The sequence below is a fragment of the Micropterus salmoides genome, unplaced genomic scaffold, assembly GCF_014851395.1.
Source record: "Micropterus salmoides isolate LMB-PRFRI ecotype aquatic unplaced genomic scaffold, ASM1485139v1 Ms_hic_scaffold_5, whole genome shotgun sequence".
In the NCBI taxonomy this organism is placed as follows: Eukaryota; Metazoa; Chordata; class Actinopteri; order Centrarchiformes; family Centrarchidae; genus Micropterus; species Micropterus salmoides.
The window spans coordinates 11,237,100-11,257,337 of NW_024044237.1; the positions used below are offsets into that span (position 1 = coordinate 11,237,100).

A 20,238-nucleotide genomic window follows, 5' to 3' on the forward strand; every position below is an offset into this window, starting at 1 on the left:
AGATGGAGGCAGTGAGACATGCAACCCTCATTGTTATCATCACAGACTGGGCAGAGCTGCATTTGAATTAGTCAAATGAAAATAAACTCAGCGTGAGCAGTGCTTGATTACTTATCTCACAGGGACCTAAAAGGAGAGTTAACAGGACCTCAGCTTGAGGCTGGACCATGGGGGACGATCAGGTCCTTTCAACTTCTAGTCTTTGAAATCACCAGCAAAAAAAAATAAAAAATCATCTAGTTTTGATTTTCTTTTTTCTTTTATGTGACATTGTCATTCAGGTCTACGATGCCTTTTCCCTCTAGCCTCGGCATCATCACTCTGCTGTACAGGTGTTTTTTAAACCTCTCTGCCACTGTTCGCTTAAACTCCCCGATCATACTCTGTCAACAAAATGGTGTGCTTCTCTGTTTTTTCTGTCAGACAAGACAGTCTGATATTGATGTCAATCCGTTGGTAAGGTCCAGCCAGTCGAATAAAAGGTCAGAAAACAGAGTCTATATTCCTTTTCAGTAGCAACCAAAGTCACCCACATGTAATACTGTGCGCCGCATTATCAATCTTGATGAAAAGACACGAGGCAATCTTTCATCTGACCCAATAGAGGAATGTCCTCTCTTTCACTTGGACCTTGCCTGTGGTTGAAGCCGTTTGTGTTTGTCGAAATGATAAGGTAAAGCAGCGTGTTCCTTGAGGTACTATCAAAATTGAAAGGGTTAAAACGATCCAGTCAAATGTACTTTTTAAGTATTCATGGTGCGTGAGTTTGTTTGGCTCGCATTGATTTGGCTTTTTAGACTGTGAGAAAGCGTGATAAAAACATAATGTTGTTTCTAAGTGCATATCATATATTTCCCATAAGAAATAATGGGCATGCAATCTTTCAAGCTCTAACAGCATTTACCTCCTGGCAAAGATCAGACTGAGACACTGAGACACAGATCAGTGGAGGAGACTCTGGGGAAAACTCATTCTTCATCTCACTCTCAATAATAATAACACAAGCCTGCTTACAGACTTGAATATGTGAAGATACCACATGATTGTTTTTTTTTCTTTCCTTTTTTTCTTTTTTTCTCTCCACCTTTCTTTCTTCCGTTATATATTTATGTGTGTGTTTATTTATATACAGTGTGTACATAGTCAGTGGGTGTATATCTGTTCATTTACACTGCATAATCCATGTGAAAGGACTCAGAGACTCCGCAATTACAATCATTATTACCATAAAAACAATCTCTGGGTATATTCACACACCAGAAGGACCCATCTAATTGAATCTATTTCCTTTGCAGATGATGGATTCACCTTCTGTCATGGTGGATGTTGTCTGATTTCCATGCTGCTGTAATATGTTTTTATTTTCTGGTTTATCTCGGCTGCCTCTACCTCATCTGCTTTTGGTTCTCTCAGTATTACTCTCTCTCCCTCACTTCCTGACTATCTCGCCAACATTACCACCACCAGCAGAGAAATGATGGTAATTGGCCATTTTGGGCTTGGACAGCTGCTAACATGAAAGTGAGAGTGGCTTCAGCTTGGAGTGCTGGGCTCTAACCTCTTCAACAGTTTCCCACCTAATAACCAGATTACCTTTTTTCCCCCACACTCTCTGTACTCTCAGTAAGCATGCATAAATAAATGAATGTGCACCCAGGTAAATTGGATAAACACACATGGGACACATAAACACACATGGACACTGTCTCTACTGATTTCACCTCGTCTTGACTGACTGGAACTGGGAGCTAAGACAGACATATGTCTCCCATATACAGATTAAAAAGCCTCTTATCTTGTCTCTTAAGGCCTTTAAGCAAGGACGATGTGCTTCACTGAATAATAAATGAGAAAGTTCCACTTGACTTGTAGCTTTTAATTTAAACCAAGCCATTACCTAACTTGTATCAATTAGCCATCCTCAGATTCTATGGAATGGGCCAGCAAAAGTGCGAGATCATGCTTTTCTTCCCTTTTTTTGACTGAGCCTCTTTGCAAATGTGTAAAGCAAATGAAATCATCTCACAGTGTTACAGTGGAAAATCATGAAATTGAATAGAGTGATTCCGCTATTCTGCAGAACATCCTGAGGCTTGGTACCTTGTAACAGAGATCCAATCGATGTCTGTAGCTTTAATCACATCTAACTTTAATGCTAGCCACATCTCCGAGGTCTAATTCTTTACTTTCACACCAAATTACTTTTTAGCCCAAGGCATTTTTTCACAAAAAATGTATCTGTGGTCACAGCTTCAGCAGCATGACCATGGTCCATTGATTGACATACGGCTAAAGGCTGAATCCCAATGAAGAGGATTCCTGGCAAGACATATGGCTGGCTGTTTCTATGGAATAACTGCACATGTAAGTACACCTTCATTACAGAGAGAGGAGCCTGAAGCCTTTGGGTACCTATGTCATTAATTCTGGCCCTCAGTTCAGGTGCAGAGCAGTGCAAAGCACAATCACAGCCCTATGTCAGGTTTGGTAGCAGTTTCTTATTGAACCAATCTAACAGCAACCAATAATTCAATGAGAGAGTGAACTAAACCTCAGAACTCTGGGAGTTAATTAAAATTCTCATTGCAAATTTGGACAATTTCATCATTTTAGATCATTTCCTCTGGTTTCACTCTATCAGTTTGATTCCCCTGAAACCTGGATTTGCCTGTGTGGTATTACTCCTGATATAGACAATATTCTCAATGTACTCAGATTTTTTAATAAGAAAGGATCGACTTGTAATCCACTCTTCCACCAGCAAAATGCATGTCTGTTATTTGAAAGAGCCAGAGTGCCCTCATGTGGGAGAGGCCCTTAGCTGCAGATTGGCATGGCAAGATGTTTCACACACAATTTAAAGTATTAACATGTAGAGTCATGTTTCAGTGAGAGGCAGCATTCCCTACAAGCACTCCTTTGTGTATTTTGTATTTAAAAATTAATCAAGATTCATCAAAATTTGCATGTGAAAGAAGAATCCTGTTGGTAAATAAATTAATGAGAACAGTTTCAGTTGGCTCCTCTAGATGTCTCTCTTCACCTGAGTGGAGTAGACATATGGCAGCTCCAACAAGGTATGTGCAGTTACTGGACATCACTCTAAGTGAGAGAGAGAGGATCAAAGTGTGTGCAAGTGTGTTTTTAAAGGAGGATTGTACAGATGGCAGGGAGGGGTGCACGAGAACATGCATACAATAAAGGTTTGGATTAATTCTGTCATAAAATAACCTATACAAACACACTTGTCCAGATATTCACAAAAAAAGAAAGAAAGAACGAAACCAAAGCAAAAGACACAAACTCAATTGAACATGGAAATGCAGAAACAAAATGAATACAAATACAAAATGAAACAATATAAAACTATCTAAAATAGCATATAACACAAACTTGGTGTTACACATAAAACTAAAGCATGAAAGGATCAATTCACCAAAAAGGACTGATTTCGATGCCTGCTACAGTACACCTCTGCTACACAGACTTACATGAAAGTTTAAATTTAAGTAGATATTTTGAAGAATTTTGAATGAACTCTGACAATGGTCCTGAAAAGCGCTATAGAAATAAAATGTATTATTATTATTATTATTATTATTATCATTATCTTGTAAGTAGGTCAGCTGTTGCTTTAAAAGACCATGGGAATAGATCATAAATGTATAGTCAAGTCTTGAACGTATCATAGCCACATAACTAACATTTTCTTTCAGCAATAAGACTACCGGACAATTTTTTTTAACCAAAGGAAACCTTTAAGAGAAAAGTTATTTATATTCTAATATAATGAGTGAATGAATAGTTTGTTTACGCTGCTTGTCAAAAAGCACAATCTAACCTTACAAAATGACAGTCTCGCTCCCTCTTTTGCTCCCTCTCTCGGTGATAAGACAGAAAAGGAATGGGAAGGGGGGACGCACACTCGCCATGCATATCCCTCCGCCTCTAACTAGGACATGATAAAGGAGCTGTAATCAGGACCGAGAGATAGAATGGAGGGAGGAATTATATCCAGTTATAACTGATAGCCCTAATAATGTGGCTATTGCTCCATCTCCATTAAAAACAGGAGTGCCCAACGCAATATTTTCACAGCCTAGAGGACACTGACCAGAGAGAGAATAATGTGGTCAGAGGTCAACATTCATCAAGCAGATAAAACAGACAACTCTAAATGAATGTTCTCAATGACGAATCAGTGAGAGGAATGCCAGTTTACTATCAATCACACCACTAATTGTGTGCTATCTTGCCTTGGATCTCAACCCTTTACTCCGCTCAGCAATACTGGCACATTGTGTTGAGAAGACACAGGAAGATCTGCAGCGTCTTATCGCCTTTTGTTCTTCTCAGTTAAATATCCCTCCTCTGCTAGACTAGATCCCACCCTTTATCACCCTGTCCCCTGGGGTTTTCCCAATCAGAAACGTCGTTCTCTGAAGAAATGGAAGCACCCAGATCAGAGGAAATGGTGTTTTGTGTGCCAGGCTGCTGTTCTCTCGCTGCCGCTGACCCACTAACACAGCCAAGTCCGGCTCAGCCCAAGGCCCATACGGAAAGATACAGAGCCAGATAAACTATAGCACAGATACAGAACTGAGATAAACATCTGTCTGATCACACTTTTTACTTTTGACAGCAACATTTGCACAACGAAAACCACATACAAAAATAGAAGCAAATTAAAGCAACAACATTACAAAATTTACAAAAATGAACCCATAAATGCTCATAATTATGTCAGAACAAGAGCATTTTATGTGTTATAAAGATGTTCTTTCCGGAGTGTTGATTCTGATTTGAATTCCTAAAAAATCTGCTGTTTCCTCCCTTGCTCTAAAACAGGAAGTAGAACTGTGGTTGTCTTCCGCTCGTCTTGTTTAATGGAACCCCCCTTCCTGTTTTCAGATTCATCCTGATAATGGCTGACACACACACACATACACACACCCTGTCCTGTCCCTCTCCTTCTTTCTTTCTCTCTACGTCTCTCCCTCCCTCTCACTGCCTCTAAGATGGCTGCCTGATAAGTCATTTAGTGAGACCTTCCCATCACCAACAACGTTCAGGACCTTTCCACATGTTAACATTCCAGGTGTCCATGTGTGTGCCATGTGAGCTGGTACAAATGTGTGTGTGTGTGTCCATGTGTGTTAGAGCCCAAACTGATTGATTAGCTCAAAGTGATTACCGTTCAGATCAAAGTGTCTGTGAACTGCAAGGATGTGTGTGTGAGTATGTGTGTGTGTGTGTGTGTGTGTGTGTGTGTGTGTGTGTGTGTGTGCGTGTGTGTCTGTGTGTGTGTTTAAGGGATCGTGCCATGTGCAGCCAGGCCAGAAAAGTATGCAGGTCAGCGCAGAGGGAATGTCAGGAATGTCAGTGAAATTCAAACTCTCCTCTACCACTGGAGGCAACTAATACCTGAGCATATTTTATACCAAAAGTGGGCAGAAATGTTTCCGTGTGTGTGTGTGTGTGTGTGTGTGTGTGTGTGTGTGTGTGAGACAGTGTGTCAGCGCACTTTAACATGCCAGTGCATAAGGAGCCATAGTGTATTAGCGTATACATGCTCACAGCATCATCAGCATCTCCCTCTAGCCCCCTTAACTCAGCACTCTCCCCATCTAAGGCTATATTATATACTGTAATATAAGGAATATTACACAGCTACAATGTTCCCAAACAAACAAAATTTGACAGAATTCTCAGCTGTCCTCGCACGAGTTACACCTCCTGAATCCAGTTCCCAGGCTTTAGTAAGCCTTTCATTTGATATCACAACATATCTGCCCCCCTCTCACCCTCCCTCCCTGTCTGGCCAGCTTTTTCACAGCAGCCTGTTTTCACTCAGCTGCTTTGACAAAGACTGGTGAAATAATTACAGCTGGGCCTACACTCAGCAAGTGTTTGTCTCCAGTAATCTCCACCAAACCCACTAGCAGGGACTGTGTCATAGGAAGAGGAGGAAGAGGTCAATTGTTCTGAAAATGAGAAGCCAATGACATCATTTCAAAAGAGCTCTGTTCAGAGTGTTCAACACTCATGGTAAATAGGCAACAAAGTAAACTGGCTGTAATGTACACAGCTCACCAAATGTCAACAAAACTTATCATTTCAGACACAGGCACAGCTGGTAGAGAGTCTATAAATCTCTGATCTGTCTCCCTCCATTCATCGCTCTCTTTCTCTTTTCCACCCGTCATGCTTTCATGTCGTTCATACAAAAACGCTGTTTGGATGAATGTATTTACTAAAGATAAGAGGTTAGTTTTATGTCTGTACAGAAACGAAGCATTTGGCCTGCTTGAGCCAGGATGTCTTTCCTGACGGGAGGGGGCAACAGGAAGACTGCTTGGGGTTCTCAGGAAGTGAGCGAGTAAGGGGAGGGAGGGAAGAAGCGAGGGAATGGAAATGAAGGAGAGCAACAAACAAGTAAGTTAATGTAAAACTAGGAGGGAAAAAAGGAACAAAAATCAGAAATAGACAAACACTGTGTGTATATAAATAGAAATAGCCTACTGGGTCAACATATGAAGCCATGAACTAAAGCTGCCCCATCAGAGGAGAGGTCATTTGAAGATGAGGTTGCTGTAATTTATAGTGATAGTGATGCGTTATCGGGGAAGCGTAGCATGTAAATCATCATGTTGTTGCTACTACTACTACTACTACTGCTACTATGCCCTGAAGTACTTTAAAGCCGCTCCAGGGAGAGGAGAGCAACCAAGGGAAGCATGGACACACAGAGATATTTACATACACTCAGACAGACTTCCTGGCATTGTCAGCCTGAGAGCGTTGATGTCAGATCCACTCCTTCCTGTGCAGAAGGGAGAACGCCATACAATGACAATGGGCCCAAAACAGGACAAAGAGGAAATGTTTAAATTTAGGCCTCTTCTTCCACCATCTCCTTTTTGACGGCAATGGAGCTCTGGAGCTGTTTAGTTTTTGTGAATTCCTTCAGTTTTCCCCCTGAGATCCCTCTCCCCATTGTGTCATTTCAATGAAAGGATTTTCACATTCAACGCAAATCCCAAAGGAGGATCAGCCAGTGAGACCAGAGTTCAGTCAATCACTGATGTTCTAATTATATGTAGAAATTATATGTAGCCTAAGTGCTTCCTTATGAATCCATCTAACAATTGGGGGGGTGATAAAAATATATTTTGTAAGGGTTGTGGAATTTAGAATTTTAATGAACTGATGCTTAAATATAGGATTAAAATTACAGAAAGCATCCAACTGTGAATATGTAGCCTAAGATATAAATATATAACCTAACTTAGCTTTAACGTGATACTTTATACAACAATTAAAATTATTTCAGTGGATGTATCTGAGCATGTAGGTACGTGTCTGTGTGTGTGTGTGTGTGTGTGTGTGTGTGTGTGTGTGTGTGTGTGTGTGTGTGTGTGTGTGTGTGTGTGTGTGTGCTGGTCTGTCTGCGTGAGAGCTTTATCGCAAATCAGAGTGTCGGCGTCTGCAGGAGCTTACAGGGCAGGAGTTCACCGGTCTGTCGCTTACTCGGGGAGTTTTCTCTCAGTGGGATGATAGCGAACGAAGTTTTGAGGCGAAAACCAAACACATGAGATCTACGAAGGAGTCGCTGCCCGCAACATAACTTCAGCCTTACTCATGGATATAAATTAAGCCCGTAAAGTGGATACGTTTAGCTGGTGTTTAAGGCGGCGCTTTTATTGACTCTTGAGGACAGCAACGACGATGCCCTTTTAAACGGGAGAAGTTTTCTAGGGTAAGTTAACAACTTTCACCGCTACTTCTAAGTGACAAATAGAGATGAAGTTTATTTTTCGCGGGCATAACTTGCTATACAAGTTTAAGTGTAATGCGAACGGTTAATTCACAAACAGTCAATTTGAAGAGACGTTAAAGTTACTTAACTTAACGCTGAATTAAATTGCAACGCCAGTTCACAAACGCAATGGCTGAATGTTTAATGTCAATTTTGTTGACGCCATATTTTATAACAAGACATAACTTCCAGACGCCCAACCCAGATTTATCCTGTCACTGTTGGCTAAGTTACTGTGAGCTGTCAGTTTTAGATGGAAATCGACTTGCTAGTTACTTTAAGTTTAGTGAGTGTAAGGAAGCCAAAACCGTTTGTGCCATTATAACCACCGAGTGGCCTTTATTACAGATGAATCATATTAACGTCATCAAAATATCTGGATATTCATCAGTTAAGTAACGTTAAAGCATTTAAATGCTATAATAAGTAGGCCTACTTCCTAATAGCCGATGTGTGACTGGAGAGTATGCTTGTAAGCTGACATTTCTGGAACGATTGACTACTTTCTTTAGATAGTGTTCTTTAAAAGCTTATCAGTAAAACGCATACAAATTAAATTGTGGCATTCTGCGGAAAGGCCAGCTTAAAGTGAAACACATCTTTGGTGATGACCTCATGTAACAACAAAGATGTATGCTGGAGGCCCTAATTACACAAGAGGCATCCAGGATTATGAAATGGGGGCAATTAACATGTGGTAGTGAAGCACTTGCTGAGCATCTTCTTCCTCAGAAGGAGCTTATCTGAGCTGTGATGATGTCAGAGCAGGAGCAGGCCTGAAATAACCAGACATCTCTGTAGTGAGTGTTTCCATGACAACACAGCCTCCTGGTTTAAATGGTGGATGGGGACTGTGTCTCAAATAATTACTTTGGGTAATATGGACAGAATATAGAGGGGTGGGGGTGGGGGTGAGGTGACTGTTGACTCCTGGTACAAAAGCCCTTGTCTGAGAATCACAAAATGAGACCTCTAATGCTCTCCCTGTGTTTATTGTTTAAGTAGCAATAATCTATTATTTTTTTGTGTTTGGCCTCCTCTGTTGATGAAATACAGCTGATCCTCCTCTGAGAATGTTTAATATTAATAGCCTTAACAGGCATTAAGACAGAATAAGCATGATATGATGATATGAACAAAATAAAAATGTGGTGTTGTTCCTCCAGGTGTTCAAGAGAGAGAGAGAGAGAGAGAGAGAGAGAGAGGGAGAGAAGCCCCAGACATGATGTCCATTGGAGCTGATAGCTGACACTGTAGAATGAGAGAGGATGGAACAGACAGATAACCCTGCCCCTGAGAGCAACAACCCTAATGGGTTTGTCAACCGAGTGTTTAATGTTTCTCTGGATGTGGAGAATGAAACCAGCAGTGTTTATATTCAGGAGACTGGGCCAGGGTCTGCAGAGGGGCAGGGAGAGATCCAGGCTGCCTCTTCTCAGACCCCTGTCAAGGACAGACAGGAGGTCAACCGGAGGCCCCGTGCCACAGGGGGCATCTGGAAGATCTTGAACCGAAAGAGAGCTGTCTCAGAGCTGGAGCGCAGACCCCACTCCATGATCCTGCCCGGGGAGGCTTCCATCCCTAAACTCTCGTTTGCTGACAAGGTTCGCTCCTTCAAGAAGCTTAAATCCCCTTCTGTGTTTAGGGGGAAGACAGGGAAATTGTCTACTGCCAAGTTTGGCAGCACTTTGGTGGATGAGGAATCTTTCTGCCGAGAGATTGGCACTCCTCAGCAGTCCAGCAGGGGCACACTGAGACAACGTGGCAAGAGGCACTCGTATGCTGGCTACACAGCAGAATTTGACTGCTCGTTTGAAGACATTGACCTCACAGCTCCTACGGACAGCCAGCAGCCCACTGTAACGGGAGAGGCTGTGACTCAGAATGGTTGTAAACCATCAGAAAGAGTTTACTATACTAAAAGAAGCCACAACAATTCAAACAACTGTAACAAAACAGCTGCAGGTTGTGAAGAGCCTAGCATTAAAGATAGCCCAAGCACCCACCAGGGTAGAGGAAGGAGGCATAAAGATGTGTGGAGTTACCTGAGGAGGATTTCCCTTTTAGGAAAGGCCAATCCTGTCTACTCAGAGAGGAGCTTTGACTCTGAGCTTCCCTCGATGGACAAGACCATGGACTCAGACTATGGTTCTGTAGACTTTGAGAGTGTCAGAGACTTTCAGCCACCGCCCCCAAAACCCTCTGACAACAAGGGGCACTTTGGTGGTCTGTTCAAGTTTTTCAGCAGTGTAGCAGAGACAGCCAGAAAATGGCGGACAACATCACACTCCTTTTCTCCTCCAGAGGAAGAGAGGACTCCAATCAGCTCCCCTTGTACCACACAGCGCACAGTGGACAATATTCACAGTGTGTCCCTAACACTACACAGTGAAGGAGTTCCAAAATCCCAGCCTATTCCATCATCACCACTGACCGCTAAATCCTCACACTCCAGTAGCTTTGACAGCATGGCTCCAGCACCTGTGACAGGTGGAAGATCCCCTAAAGTGGTCCTGAAAGCCTTTAGGGCATGCCCAGGATCTCAAGCTGTCAATGGCTTTCAGAGTTCTGATGGCAGAGACAAACATATAGACAGAGACACAAACCACAGGTCCACAGCCTTAGTAGAGAATCATATTCCCCAGTCAGGTCCAAACACAGAGACTGAAAAAGAATCAGAGGTTGAAAGTGATCCATTAAACTGTCTCTGTCAAGAGGAAAAGGTAGAGGGACAGACAGGAAATGAGCAGGATTCCAGGGATGCTCCACCTGACTCCCACCAGATACAGGAAGTACATGTCCAATCACAACAAGGTGATAAAGAGAGCACAACCAATAGCGTACCAGCATCAGATTCCACAGAGGAAATATTTAAGGTATGTGACTTTAAATACAAAATGAGCTGTGTTAATTATCAGCCACTGAATTTTAATAAATGCCTTTGTTAAAGAAGCCAGTAATTTGTGTTGCTAAACTACCACTGCCATGTAGAATGTGTCTCACATTTTTACCATAACCAGATTCCATTGCAGGCTTTTTCCTCATCATTAACACACCCGAAGGCATGCATCATGTAATTACTGCATAAATGCTCAAAATATCATTTATATAACTGTCTTAACCATGGCCATTATCTTGCTTTGTCAACAACAAACTACCAGACATTACTCATTTTCTCATAATATAAGTCCTAGGTGTGGTTCATTAACTGTCAGGGTGAAACAAAAACATTCACCATACACCAACTTGTGAGGACATAAAAAGTGAGCATCTACTGTACAGTTGTCCTTTTGCCCCATCTGTTGGAGAGAGGAGGAAACAGTCAGTAATTACACTGGTGGACAACATCATTATATTTGAGAAGTTTGTCCTTTCCTGCTTCGCCACCCTTGTGTAGCATGCAAGGAAACCCTATTTCCCATGAAGCAGCATGTATCTGACTGCGGTAGCCCTAGAGCTGTGTGACGTCTGCGCTTCATGACGGCACCCTTCCCTTCTCACTCCAGTTGAAGCATTAGTCATCTCCCTTCTAGTCACACCAACGAGTCAGGACATGTTAGCACCAACTCCTAATGACAAAATGAGATGTGACATCTCAATACTCAGCACACTTTCATAAGGGTTTATTATGCAAGGGCGAGGGCTGTGGGAATCTGTGTTTTGAGAAGGGTGTTAATGTGCAGTCCTGCAATAATTCAGGAGAAATGATGGCACCAGGAAAATCCTCCTCTCTAATCAAACTGTTTACATATGAAATACACAACCTGTCTATTGTTTTTTTGTTTTCTCTTCTGAAATTTTACCTGCCATTATGGAGCAGTCTTGACATTAGCTTCTGATGCACTGTAATTAGGAACATGAGCTCATGGCTAGTATAATCTTTTGAAATGAAATATGAGGTATATTTTGTTGAATATATATAGAAATTCCTCCCAATTCCCCACACAAGAAATGCATTGTTGCACCTTTATCTGGGCCAAACTGCTGAGTATCTGTGCCAATCACAGCTGTGTAAGCAGATTGCCACCCAGACAGGCTGCAGTGTAAGACAGCTGTGCCCAGCCATGCCCCACTCTAGCACAGAGAAGACCTCTGTGCATCACAAGCCCCAGCGCCCTCGTCCTCGCCCGGCCTCAGCTGTACTGGACCTGTGGAGGCCCACCCCAGACCGAGATCTCTACAGCCATTATAGTGAGGTTGGCTCACTGTGCCGGCGGAGACGCAGGCCTGCTCCCACCATGCAACACTCTCCGGGGCAGAGACGGATGGCTGCTCGCTCCAGGCCTTGCTCTGTCATAGAGACCAGTGTTACTAAGGAGACGCAGTCCACGGTGCTGCACCACAGAGTAAGATGTCAAACAACAAACACAGGCATTCATGCATAATTTCACAAAATTAAACATACAAATATTGACAGAAAAGTGACAAATACGTGGTCCCATAAATATCCAAAAACACATTTAGACTGAGAAAATGTATGTTTATGGAGTAGACATAAATATATCCCATCCTGATGTTGAAAATATGAAAGTAGGAGCGCAGAGTCTCACTAGTAGTCTCCACCAACTCACCGATAAATATAGCCCAAGCCCATAATGAATCAAACACACACTACAGACTTTGAAGGGCAGCCCAGGACTAACCCAGTATTTATACACCACTCACTGTTTGCTGCAACAATGCATGCATGCTCTGCCCCATTTATAGAGGCCTGTATTTCTGGATACTCGTTTTCCCTCAGCTCACCTCCCCCTCTCCCACTCTTTTTCTTTTCCTCTTGCTCACCCTTTCTTTCTCTTTCATTCTTTGTGGCTTCTCTTTCTCTCTCCCTCACTCTCAGTCTTTCTCTGTGGCCAATTTTCTGCCTCATCGCTCCCATAAGCTCTACCTCTCATTGCCCTAACTCAGAGTCAGTTCATTTTAACCTTAGAGACCGCCCGGTTGGCATGATGTATAGTCTCTCATGGTTTGCTGCAGGGCATGCACACCGACCAATGCACCAGAATAGACTTGCTGAATGTGAAATACTTTAATTCACTGCAAAAAAAGGGGACAAGGCAGTAAGGAAGTTTTTTTAACGCGAAGGGCAGGGGAATGTGTGCATTCAACCTTGTGTGTGTGAGTGTGTGCATCGAAGTAACTGTAATATAGGAGATGCCCTAACCACTCAGTACCCTCTAGGCCTTGTCTCGCCCCTCGGGTGTGTCACCGTTAGAGCCCCCACTCAGGGCGTCTCTCCAGCGGTGCCGCTCCCTGCCACTACCCCCCAGCACTCTCACTGCCTTGGCGCTGCTCCTTCCTCAGTCAGGTACCGTATTTTTATTTTATTGATTGATTGATTGATGTGTGTTTGTTAAATTGATCGTCTGTCTGCATGTGTCTGAATCCCAGACATGGGTCAGTCGTCATCGTCGGTGCGTCTGCGGTCTGGAGGCTCTGGTAGCTGCAGGAGGAGGAGGCTGCTAAGACCTGGTTCAGAACCACTACAGGTCAACATTGTGAGTCGAACACACGCCTGCCCTCATAAACACACACACACATACACACACACACTATATATATGAATGCCTACAAACAAACACACACGTCACACTGAGTTTATTCACCTGATGCATAGATGAGCAGATGTGGATGAGATAATAGGATGTATGATAGAGTAGGAGAATGACTGATAAATAACATCTCAGTGTTACTGGTAATATGGGTAATACAGAGATGACCGAGCACTGGTCAGTGTTTCATCCGATATTGACATGAGCTGATCCGTGAAGATGGTGGCCATGAGAATTAATGTCATCCAGTACTCTTAGGCCATTACTCATGCCTGAGGTGGGCGCCTGACATTTCAGATGTTTTTTAATGTGACAAGAGCGCATGCAGACAAACAAACTGAATTTCACAGCAGAATGGGGGATGTTTTCATATACCTGGTGTGCAGAAATCTGTGAGAAGTGTAACGTGTCTTTGTCAGTTGTGTAAAATTAGCTTCAGAGTACGTTGGAGTAATACTACTCAGGAAGTGAAGCCAGGCATTTCAGAATCGCTGCTTTGATGTGCAAGTGGCCTCAGGGGGATTCTAGTGGAAGGAGATGCAGAGTTTCTCTGAAACATCCTGACGGGGTAGTGAACATTTCTGTGGCTGTGTCCAACATCTACACCTACAGAAGTGCAATGCATAAGGCTTAACCCTTTTTACATTAATATTAGCATTTAGCAGAAGTATTTTCACATAGAAATATATAAGACGTATTACATATGTCCAATGTAATCTGAGAATGAGTGTGCACAGTGTTATAATACTTTGAGGATAGAGCTCACATTTTCTAAACTATTTACATGGAGTCGGTGAGGATTAACCAAAACATTTGTAGTACAATAAGTAGTCCATTTTCCTGAGAGATTCTGGATACTCAATTGCTGAATTATGAGCCCCGGGCTTTCAGTCCTGGCACGTCTTTGCATTGAAATGTACTAAACTGTGTCTCTGAAGAGGTGATACATCTGCATTTAGGCTTTGATTATAACTTTTTCTTGCTGGTCTAAATAGTGTTTGTGAGCCACTGCACGTTGTTGCCATGACACTCGCTGGCTCCTGTTCATCTTCTTGTTTCTATCTTTAGGCAGCCTTTTTAAGTGTGAGCTAAATGGAGAAAGTGTGTGGGTGAGAGAGAGAAAAAAGGGTGGGAGAGAAACAGAGAGGGGAAGAGAGATGCTCCCTTTGTATATGCACTTTTGTGTCATGCCCCTCCCCTGGGGTAGGGGACGTGGACTCATAACACTGGAAATGCCTTGTGTGTGTTTGAATGGACAGGGATGTTGATTTGTAGCGCACTCAAATGCTGGGATTTGTGATTTATGAGCATGGGGGTAGCACATATTTATATATACTGTATATGCACAGTATGACATAACATGGTAATGCAGCTGTAGTGCAGTCACATGGATGGATAATGCTTCAATATTAAGTCTGTGTGCCGCTGTCTTATTTCTGGTAAGTCATGCATTGTTTATTTGGTGTGGATCTCATGTCAGGATCAGATCTGTTGTTTGTGATACAGTGCAGTGTATGTTACAGTCTTCCTGTTAGGATGGCTACTGGAGCCTAGGGGCCGCAGGCAGAGAGAAAGCATTCTCACTGCAGTGGATTAACTGCTAATGCTGACGCCTCTCTTCTCTCTTTCATTTAAATGGATTTCTCCCCCAGTCACTGCCCTCTCCTCTCCTCTCCTCTCCTCTCCTCTCCTCTCCTCTCCTCTCCTCTCCTCTCCTCTCCTCTCCTCTCCTCTCCTCTCCTCTCCTCTCCTCTCCTCTCCTCTCCTCTCCTCTCCTCTCCTCTCTTCTCCTCTCCTCTCCTCTCCTCTCCTAACAAACACTTAGCAATAGCAGTCTTTGTTAATTCCTATGCAGATGAGGGGACAGTTTCCTGTGTTACTAATGCTGTGCCCGAAGCTCTGCTGTCAACTTGTCAGAAAGGGGGACAGTCTCATTAAGGGCTTCATGCGGATTAAGAGTTTCAACAGAAATCTTAAGTTTGGGCTAACCAGGTCTGTCTGGTCGTAATCATATTATGCAATGCTATCTATTTATTATGGACGCATGAGTCAGCAGGCAGTGGCTAGTTGGGAAAATAGTAGGGCAGTGATGAAAAAGGAGAAATCTGAGTTGAGCAACTACTTATGCACACACTTTTATACCCATGCGGGGAGCACCAGTGCTCATATGTTTGCTAAATGCAGTTGCTAAAACACTAAACCCCATTCTCTAAACCAAATGCTCAGTGGCCTAAATCCATTTGTTCAATCAGTCACTCTTTTGGCAAAACCTTAAACAAGTTCAGGTCGTTAAGACACTCTTTAAAAATCTCATCCACTTTTTTTGCAAAACTCTAAACACATTCTCACTCACTAAAACACGTTTTGCACTGTGATGCACTTGTGTTGCAAAAACGGTAAATACACACAACAAAAGTTAAACACAACTACAACACAGCTGTCATCTTTTACACACAACAACTCATATATCTGCACACTTGTTTCTAATCATGCGATCACACCAAAATGTGGTCAACTCTGGCCAGCGTAGTGGCAATGTCATACTTCCTGTCTGTGGGACAATGTCAGTTTTCACTGTGGTGTGCCACTAAGCAAGTGGTTCAACATCAACCAGCAACCAGTGACTCATAAATGTTTCCTTCATGCAGCCCTTACCTCAATCCAATAAAGGAATTTTTCTCTGCCTGGTACTTACAGGCAATGGAATTGGCCTGTGGTGAGATAGGTGTGGAGTGTTGTTGCAGTAAGGTGGCACACCTTCCTCCTTTGCTTGGCAAGGGAAAAGGTTGCATGTGATGTGGATGAAGTCCTCTGGCCAGACCCAGCACAAATACGTGATACTAAGGCAGAACCAGTCTCTCATTGACTTTGATTTTGCGGCTGCACAACATTTTTGAGTGTGATAGGCTTTTTATTTAGAGTATTCTCTGTTCTTTGGGCTTACAGTACTGTATTTTTATGCAAGTGCTGAATATACAGATATTCAATACTGTATTACTTACAGTACTTGCTTTTTTTGAATTGGAAAATGTGTTTCCTATATGCAAAAAAAAATCTGTAACTACATGCCCTGGACGCTGTCTTTTTTTATGTAGTATCTAAAGAATGCTCTGTAGTGTTTTACATATTGACTGGCTGTATTTTGAGGCGATTGTTTGATTTTGAGTCAGGGGTTTTGTGAATGTAATTTAAAGACTAGGTTGTGTTTTTCAAGTTTCGAGAAAAATTATGAAGGTTTCAAGAAATGTGTCTTAGCAATTGTGAAAAACTGTTATTTAACTACATACACATAGATGCCTCTTTGTAGCTCAGCCACTGTGCTTCACCCCACACACACACATACACAGTCTTCCCATGCTCTTCCTGATGTACTTTGAATTCATCTGTCAATGAGTCATGAGTCATTGCGTTGATGACCTCATTATTTGGTGAGGAATGAAAAGCACTGGCTAGTGATATCGCTGTCAAACAAACTGTGAATGTGTGGCATTTGTTTCACCCCGGGCTTTATTTTAGACCCCCATGAGACGGACCATTGGAATAGTCTTCCTCAAAATAACTGCATGTATGTACAGTCCACACTCTGGGCCACAGGCGACCCAGAATCCTTTATCACTGTTCATTCAACATTGTTCCCCTGCCAAGGTACAGGCACGTATCCGCTGTGACTAACTGTAGCCACCAGGTAATACTGTTTTGTAGGATGCAGCGGGTTCTGATAAATAGTAGTGCCGCTGACTGAATTTGAGCAGGTGGTTGTGTCAGAGCCTCCCTAGGCTGTTTCTTCCAAAGAATGGGTTTCTGCCTGTCAGGTGTGTGTTGTTGTTGTTGTTGTATGCATAGGCGTGCAACTCCATACTTGGGTGGTGTGTGTGTTAGGGAGAGAGACAGATAGGCTGAGGGCCTTTTCTCTTATATAACTGTTGAGAGGGTTTCCTTTGCTCCCTATAAAAGCCGTTTCCACTTTTATTTCAGATGGCTGCATGTTCTCGGGGACTGGAGGAACAGTGCTGTCTGTTAATTCTCTTATTCACTGGTGTATGCTGTTTTACAGTATCTCCGCATAATACTCTTTTTTTGAGATTTTGTCAGATCATGCATGCCTGTGCACGTACAGATTTGTGCTTGTGCTTTCTTGGAACACATTCTGTTATATACCTTATCAGGACAAGTATTTCCATCCTTCCATCATCATACCAACTTTATGCTGCTGCCCCTGTAGGACAGTGGGGAGATACTGGTGATGATTTCAGTAATGTCACAACATGCAGTGATCTTTGTAATGAGACTATTTAAGGCCCAAGGCACTCAGGCGCTTGTTATCTAACATCAGTTGTATCATTTGTGATAGCTTTTCCAGGCTGTTTAGGTGATTTTACTCACAGTCAACAGCTTCTACTGTTTGTATAATGCAGTATTCATGGCTGTTTGACAGGTTTTTCTGGTCTTTTAGTCAACACAGAAGAATGTCACCTTGTAACGTGAAGATCCCTCATTATCTGACAGCACCATCTTAGAGCAGACCCCAATTTTTATGCATGTATTAATTCCACTGATAGCTTTCACTCTAGCCATTCCCCTTTCTTTTAACAGCTTTGATTTTTTGCCCGACTATAATACAGTAATAACCTAGAATTGTATATTTCCATATCTCATTACAATCTCATTACTCCTTACACCTCTCTATGGTACATTGCATTGTAGAGAGGAGGTTGCTTGGCCCAGGCCCTGCCACTGTTTGGTGGCACCTGGAAGTTGCTCAACATCTTCCCATATTCTTTATATATGTTTCCCACTCTGTTGAGGCAAATTTGCATCTTGGGGCTATATTGATTGACTTGACTTGATATTTGTACAAACAACTAAATATATATTTTAACTAAACAAATAACTAAATAATTCTATCTTCAGGTGAGAAAGTTGATATTTTACCAAGCACAAAATACTTCACATTTTAGATGGCATCAGCTCTCTTTTGCACCACCCTTAGGCCAAAACCTTTCACAAAGGATAACAACCTAACTGGCAGATTGCCACTCAATGTTAAGTAGGCCAATTTATAGTTTTCGCCATTGCTTAAACACTATTAGCAGGCTAAAATTTCAAAACCATAACTCCATTTTTCAAAAAGCACACCCATTTCTCTTAACTCTACACACAAATCCCTTCATTTCACGTTGCCTACACCATGTGGTCATTGAGAAAGCACAGACATTCAATATTTTTTCACTCAATCAGCACAGGTTGAGCTCAGTTAGCACACAGCTACCCAGTTGGAAACACAAACAGTCAAAATTGATAACACACCAATCAGAACCTTCAATAGATAAATAAAAGGGCCAAAGTCAGTTCATCCAGTTTTGGAACAATGGATCCAGAAAAATCTGAAGGAAGAGGTGTGGGACACCAGAGAGGAGGAGGAGGAGGAGGAGGAAACGCAATATATAGAGGAGTAAGAAGCGAAGGAATAGGAACAGTAGGAGTTGGAGGAGGAGATGGGATAGGAGGAAGATGAGGAGTAGGAGGAGGCAGAGTAGGAGTAGGGTGGAGGAGGAGGTGAAGAAGGAGGTGGAGGAGGTAGAGGGAGGAGGAGTAGGGAGGAGGATGAGGTGGAGAACGAGAATCTCTGGCCTGTCCCAGACCAAAGACAGGCCTGGGGCAGAATAATTTCTTCTTTGGTGTGTTGTACTGTACAGTACACAAAGGAATTTAAAAATGTGTGCAAATGTGCCAACGTATACATTTGTTATTTCTTTTGTGTTCATCATGTAAAAGGTTTCTGAGAGGGAGAACCACACGCAACATTACTAATAACCAGTTTTTGTTGTATTGTTTTGAATTTATTAATTTATTTATTATTTTTAAGGGGTTGTGTGTTATGGCTGAGGGCGAAGTTAGGTTTTTCAACAAGATTGAATGGTTTTGAGTGGAGAGCTTCATTTTGACCTGAAAATAGGATGTTTGGGGAATTGGGTGAGAAGTTGTGGATTTGTGTTGTGAGAAAAAAGAGGCATAATTTTTAAGAAATGTGTTTAAGCAATCAAGAACTGTAATAACCTTAGTAGCAATATAAAAATTGTTAATGATAAACAATAGTTTATTCCTACACACAGTCAAAATTTACATTCTCTGAAGCAAAATTTTGCTATTGTTATGTACATTACTGTTACATTCATGGTCAACTCTCATACCAGCTAGAAATATTTCTACAAATGTAACCAACAATGACACTAGGGGCAAAAATACTGACTAATCTAGGCTGGTGAGTATTCTGGTGAGTATTTACACTCATCAGTGGTTCCAATACATTATTCAGACCTGATTAGGGGTTGACATCTTGCTGCTTTGTCAACATACAGGCTAGTTTCTGCTGGTTTTCCTGTGGATCATGTGTGGGGTTTTTTTTCATAGATTGCCTGTGTCTATAAAACTGTGCCAAGTCAATCTGCCTTAATAGGACATTTCCCACAAATTATGTATACATTTACCATTTTTAATTAATTAATTGTCAACCAAGTAAGCTGTTGCTTCTACATTGAAAGAAACAACCATATTTTAAATATTCAGCGATATTACCAGCCAACACAATTTTGACTTTCAGGTAAAGGCAGCAAATTTCTGAATAAATTATTTGATGCAGCACTTTGTTGTAATCAAGTGCCTTTTAAGTAGCAGTTCTTTCATATTTAGATTAGTTAATATGTAGCATTTACTGTAATCCATTGCATCTGGACTTGAGCTCAGCATAAATCTTGTAATGATCCTTCAAGTGGGCAATAAGTAATAATGAATTTTAATGCTTTTTGTGAAACACTATTTTTGTAAATTTTAAACTAGACAACTGCTGTGATCTAAATATATGTTAAT

The 20,238-nt window shown here is 42.0% G+C and overlaps 1 protein-coding gene across 4 annotated transcripts in view; it reads left to right on the forward strand.

The window, feature by feature from the left end:
- The first annotated feature begins 7,462 nt into the window (after positions 1 to 7,462).
- LOC119888157 (rho guanine nucleotide exchange factor 9) overlaps positions 7,463 to 20,238 on the forward strand; it is a 43,554-nt gene continuing 30,778 nt past the window's right edge. For 2 of the 4 annotated variants that reach the window (XM_038698615.1, XM_038698617.1), the window contains exons 1-5: positions 7,463 to 7,759; positions 8,986 to 10,695; positions 11,827 to 12,165; positions 13,001 to 13,127; positions 13,211 to 13,317. In XM_038698615.1, coding sequence (XP_038554543.1) covers positions 9,088 to 10,695; positions 11,827 to 12,165; positions 13,001 to 13,127; positions 13,211 to 13,317 — 2,181 coding nt within the window. In that variant the 5' untranslated portion in view covers positions 7,463 to 7,759; positions 8,986 to 9,087. The remainder of the gene's footprint in view (positions 7,760 to 8,985; positions 10,696 to 11,826; positions 12,166 to 13,000; positions 13,128 to 13,210; positions 13,318 to 20,238) is intronic. The other 2 variants (XM_038698616.1, XM_038698618.1) reach the window with 2 other exon arrangements.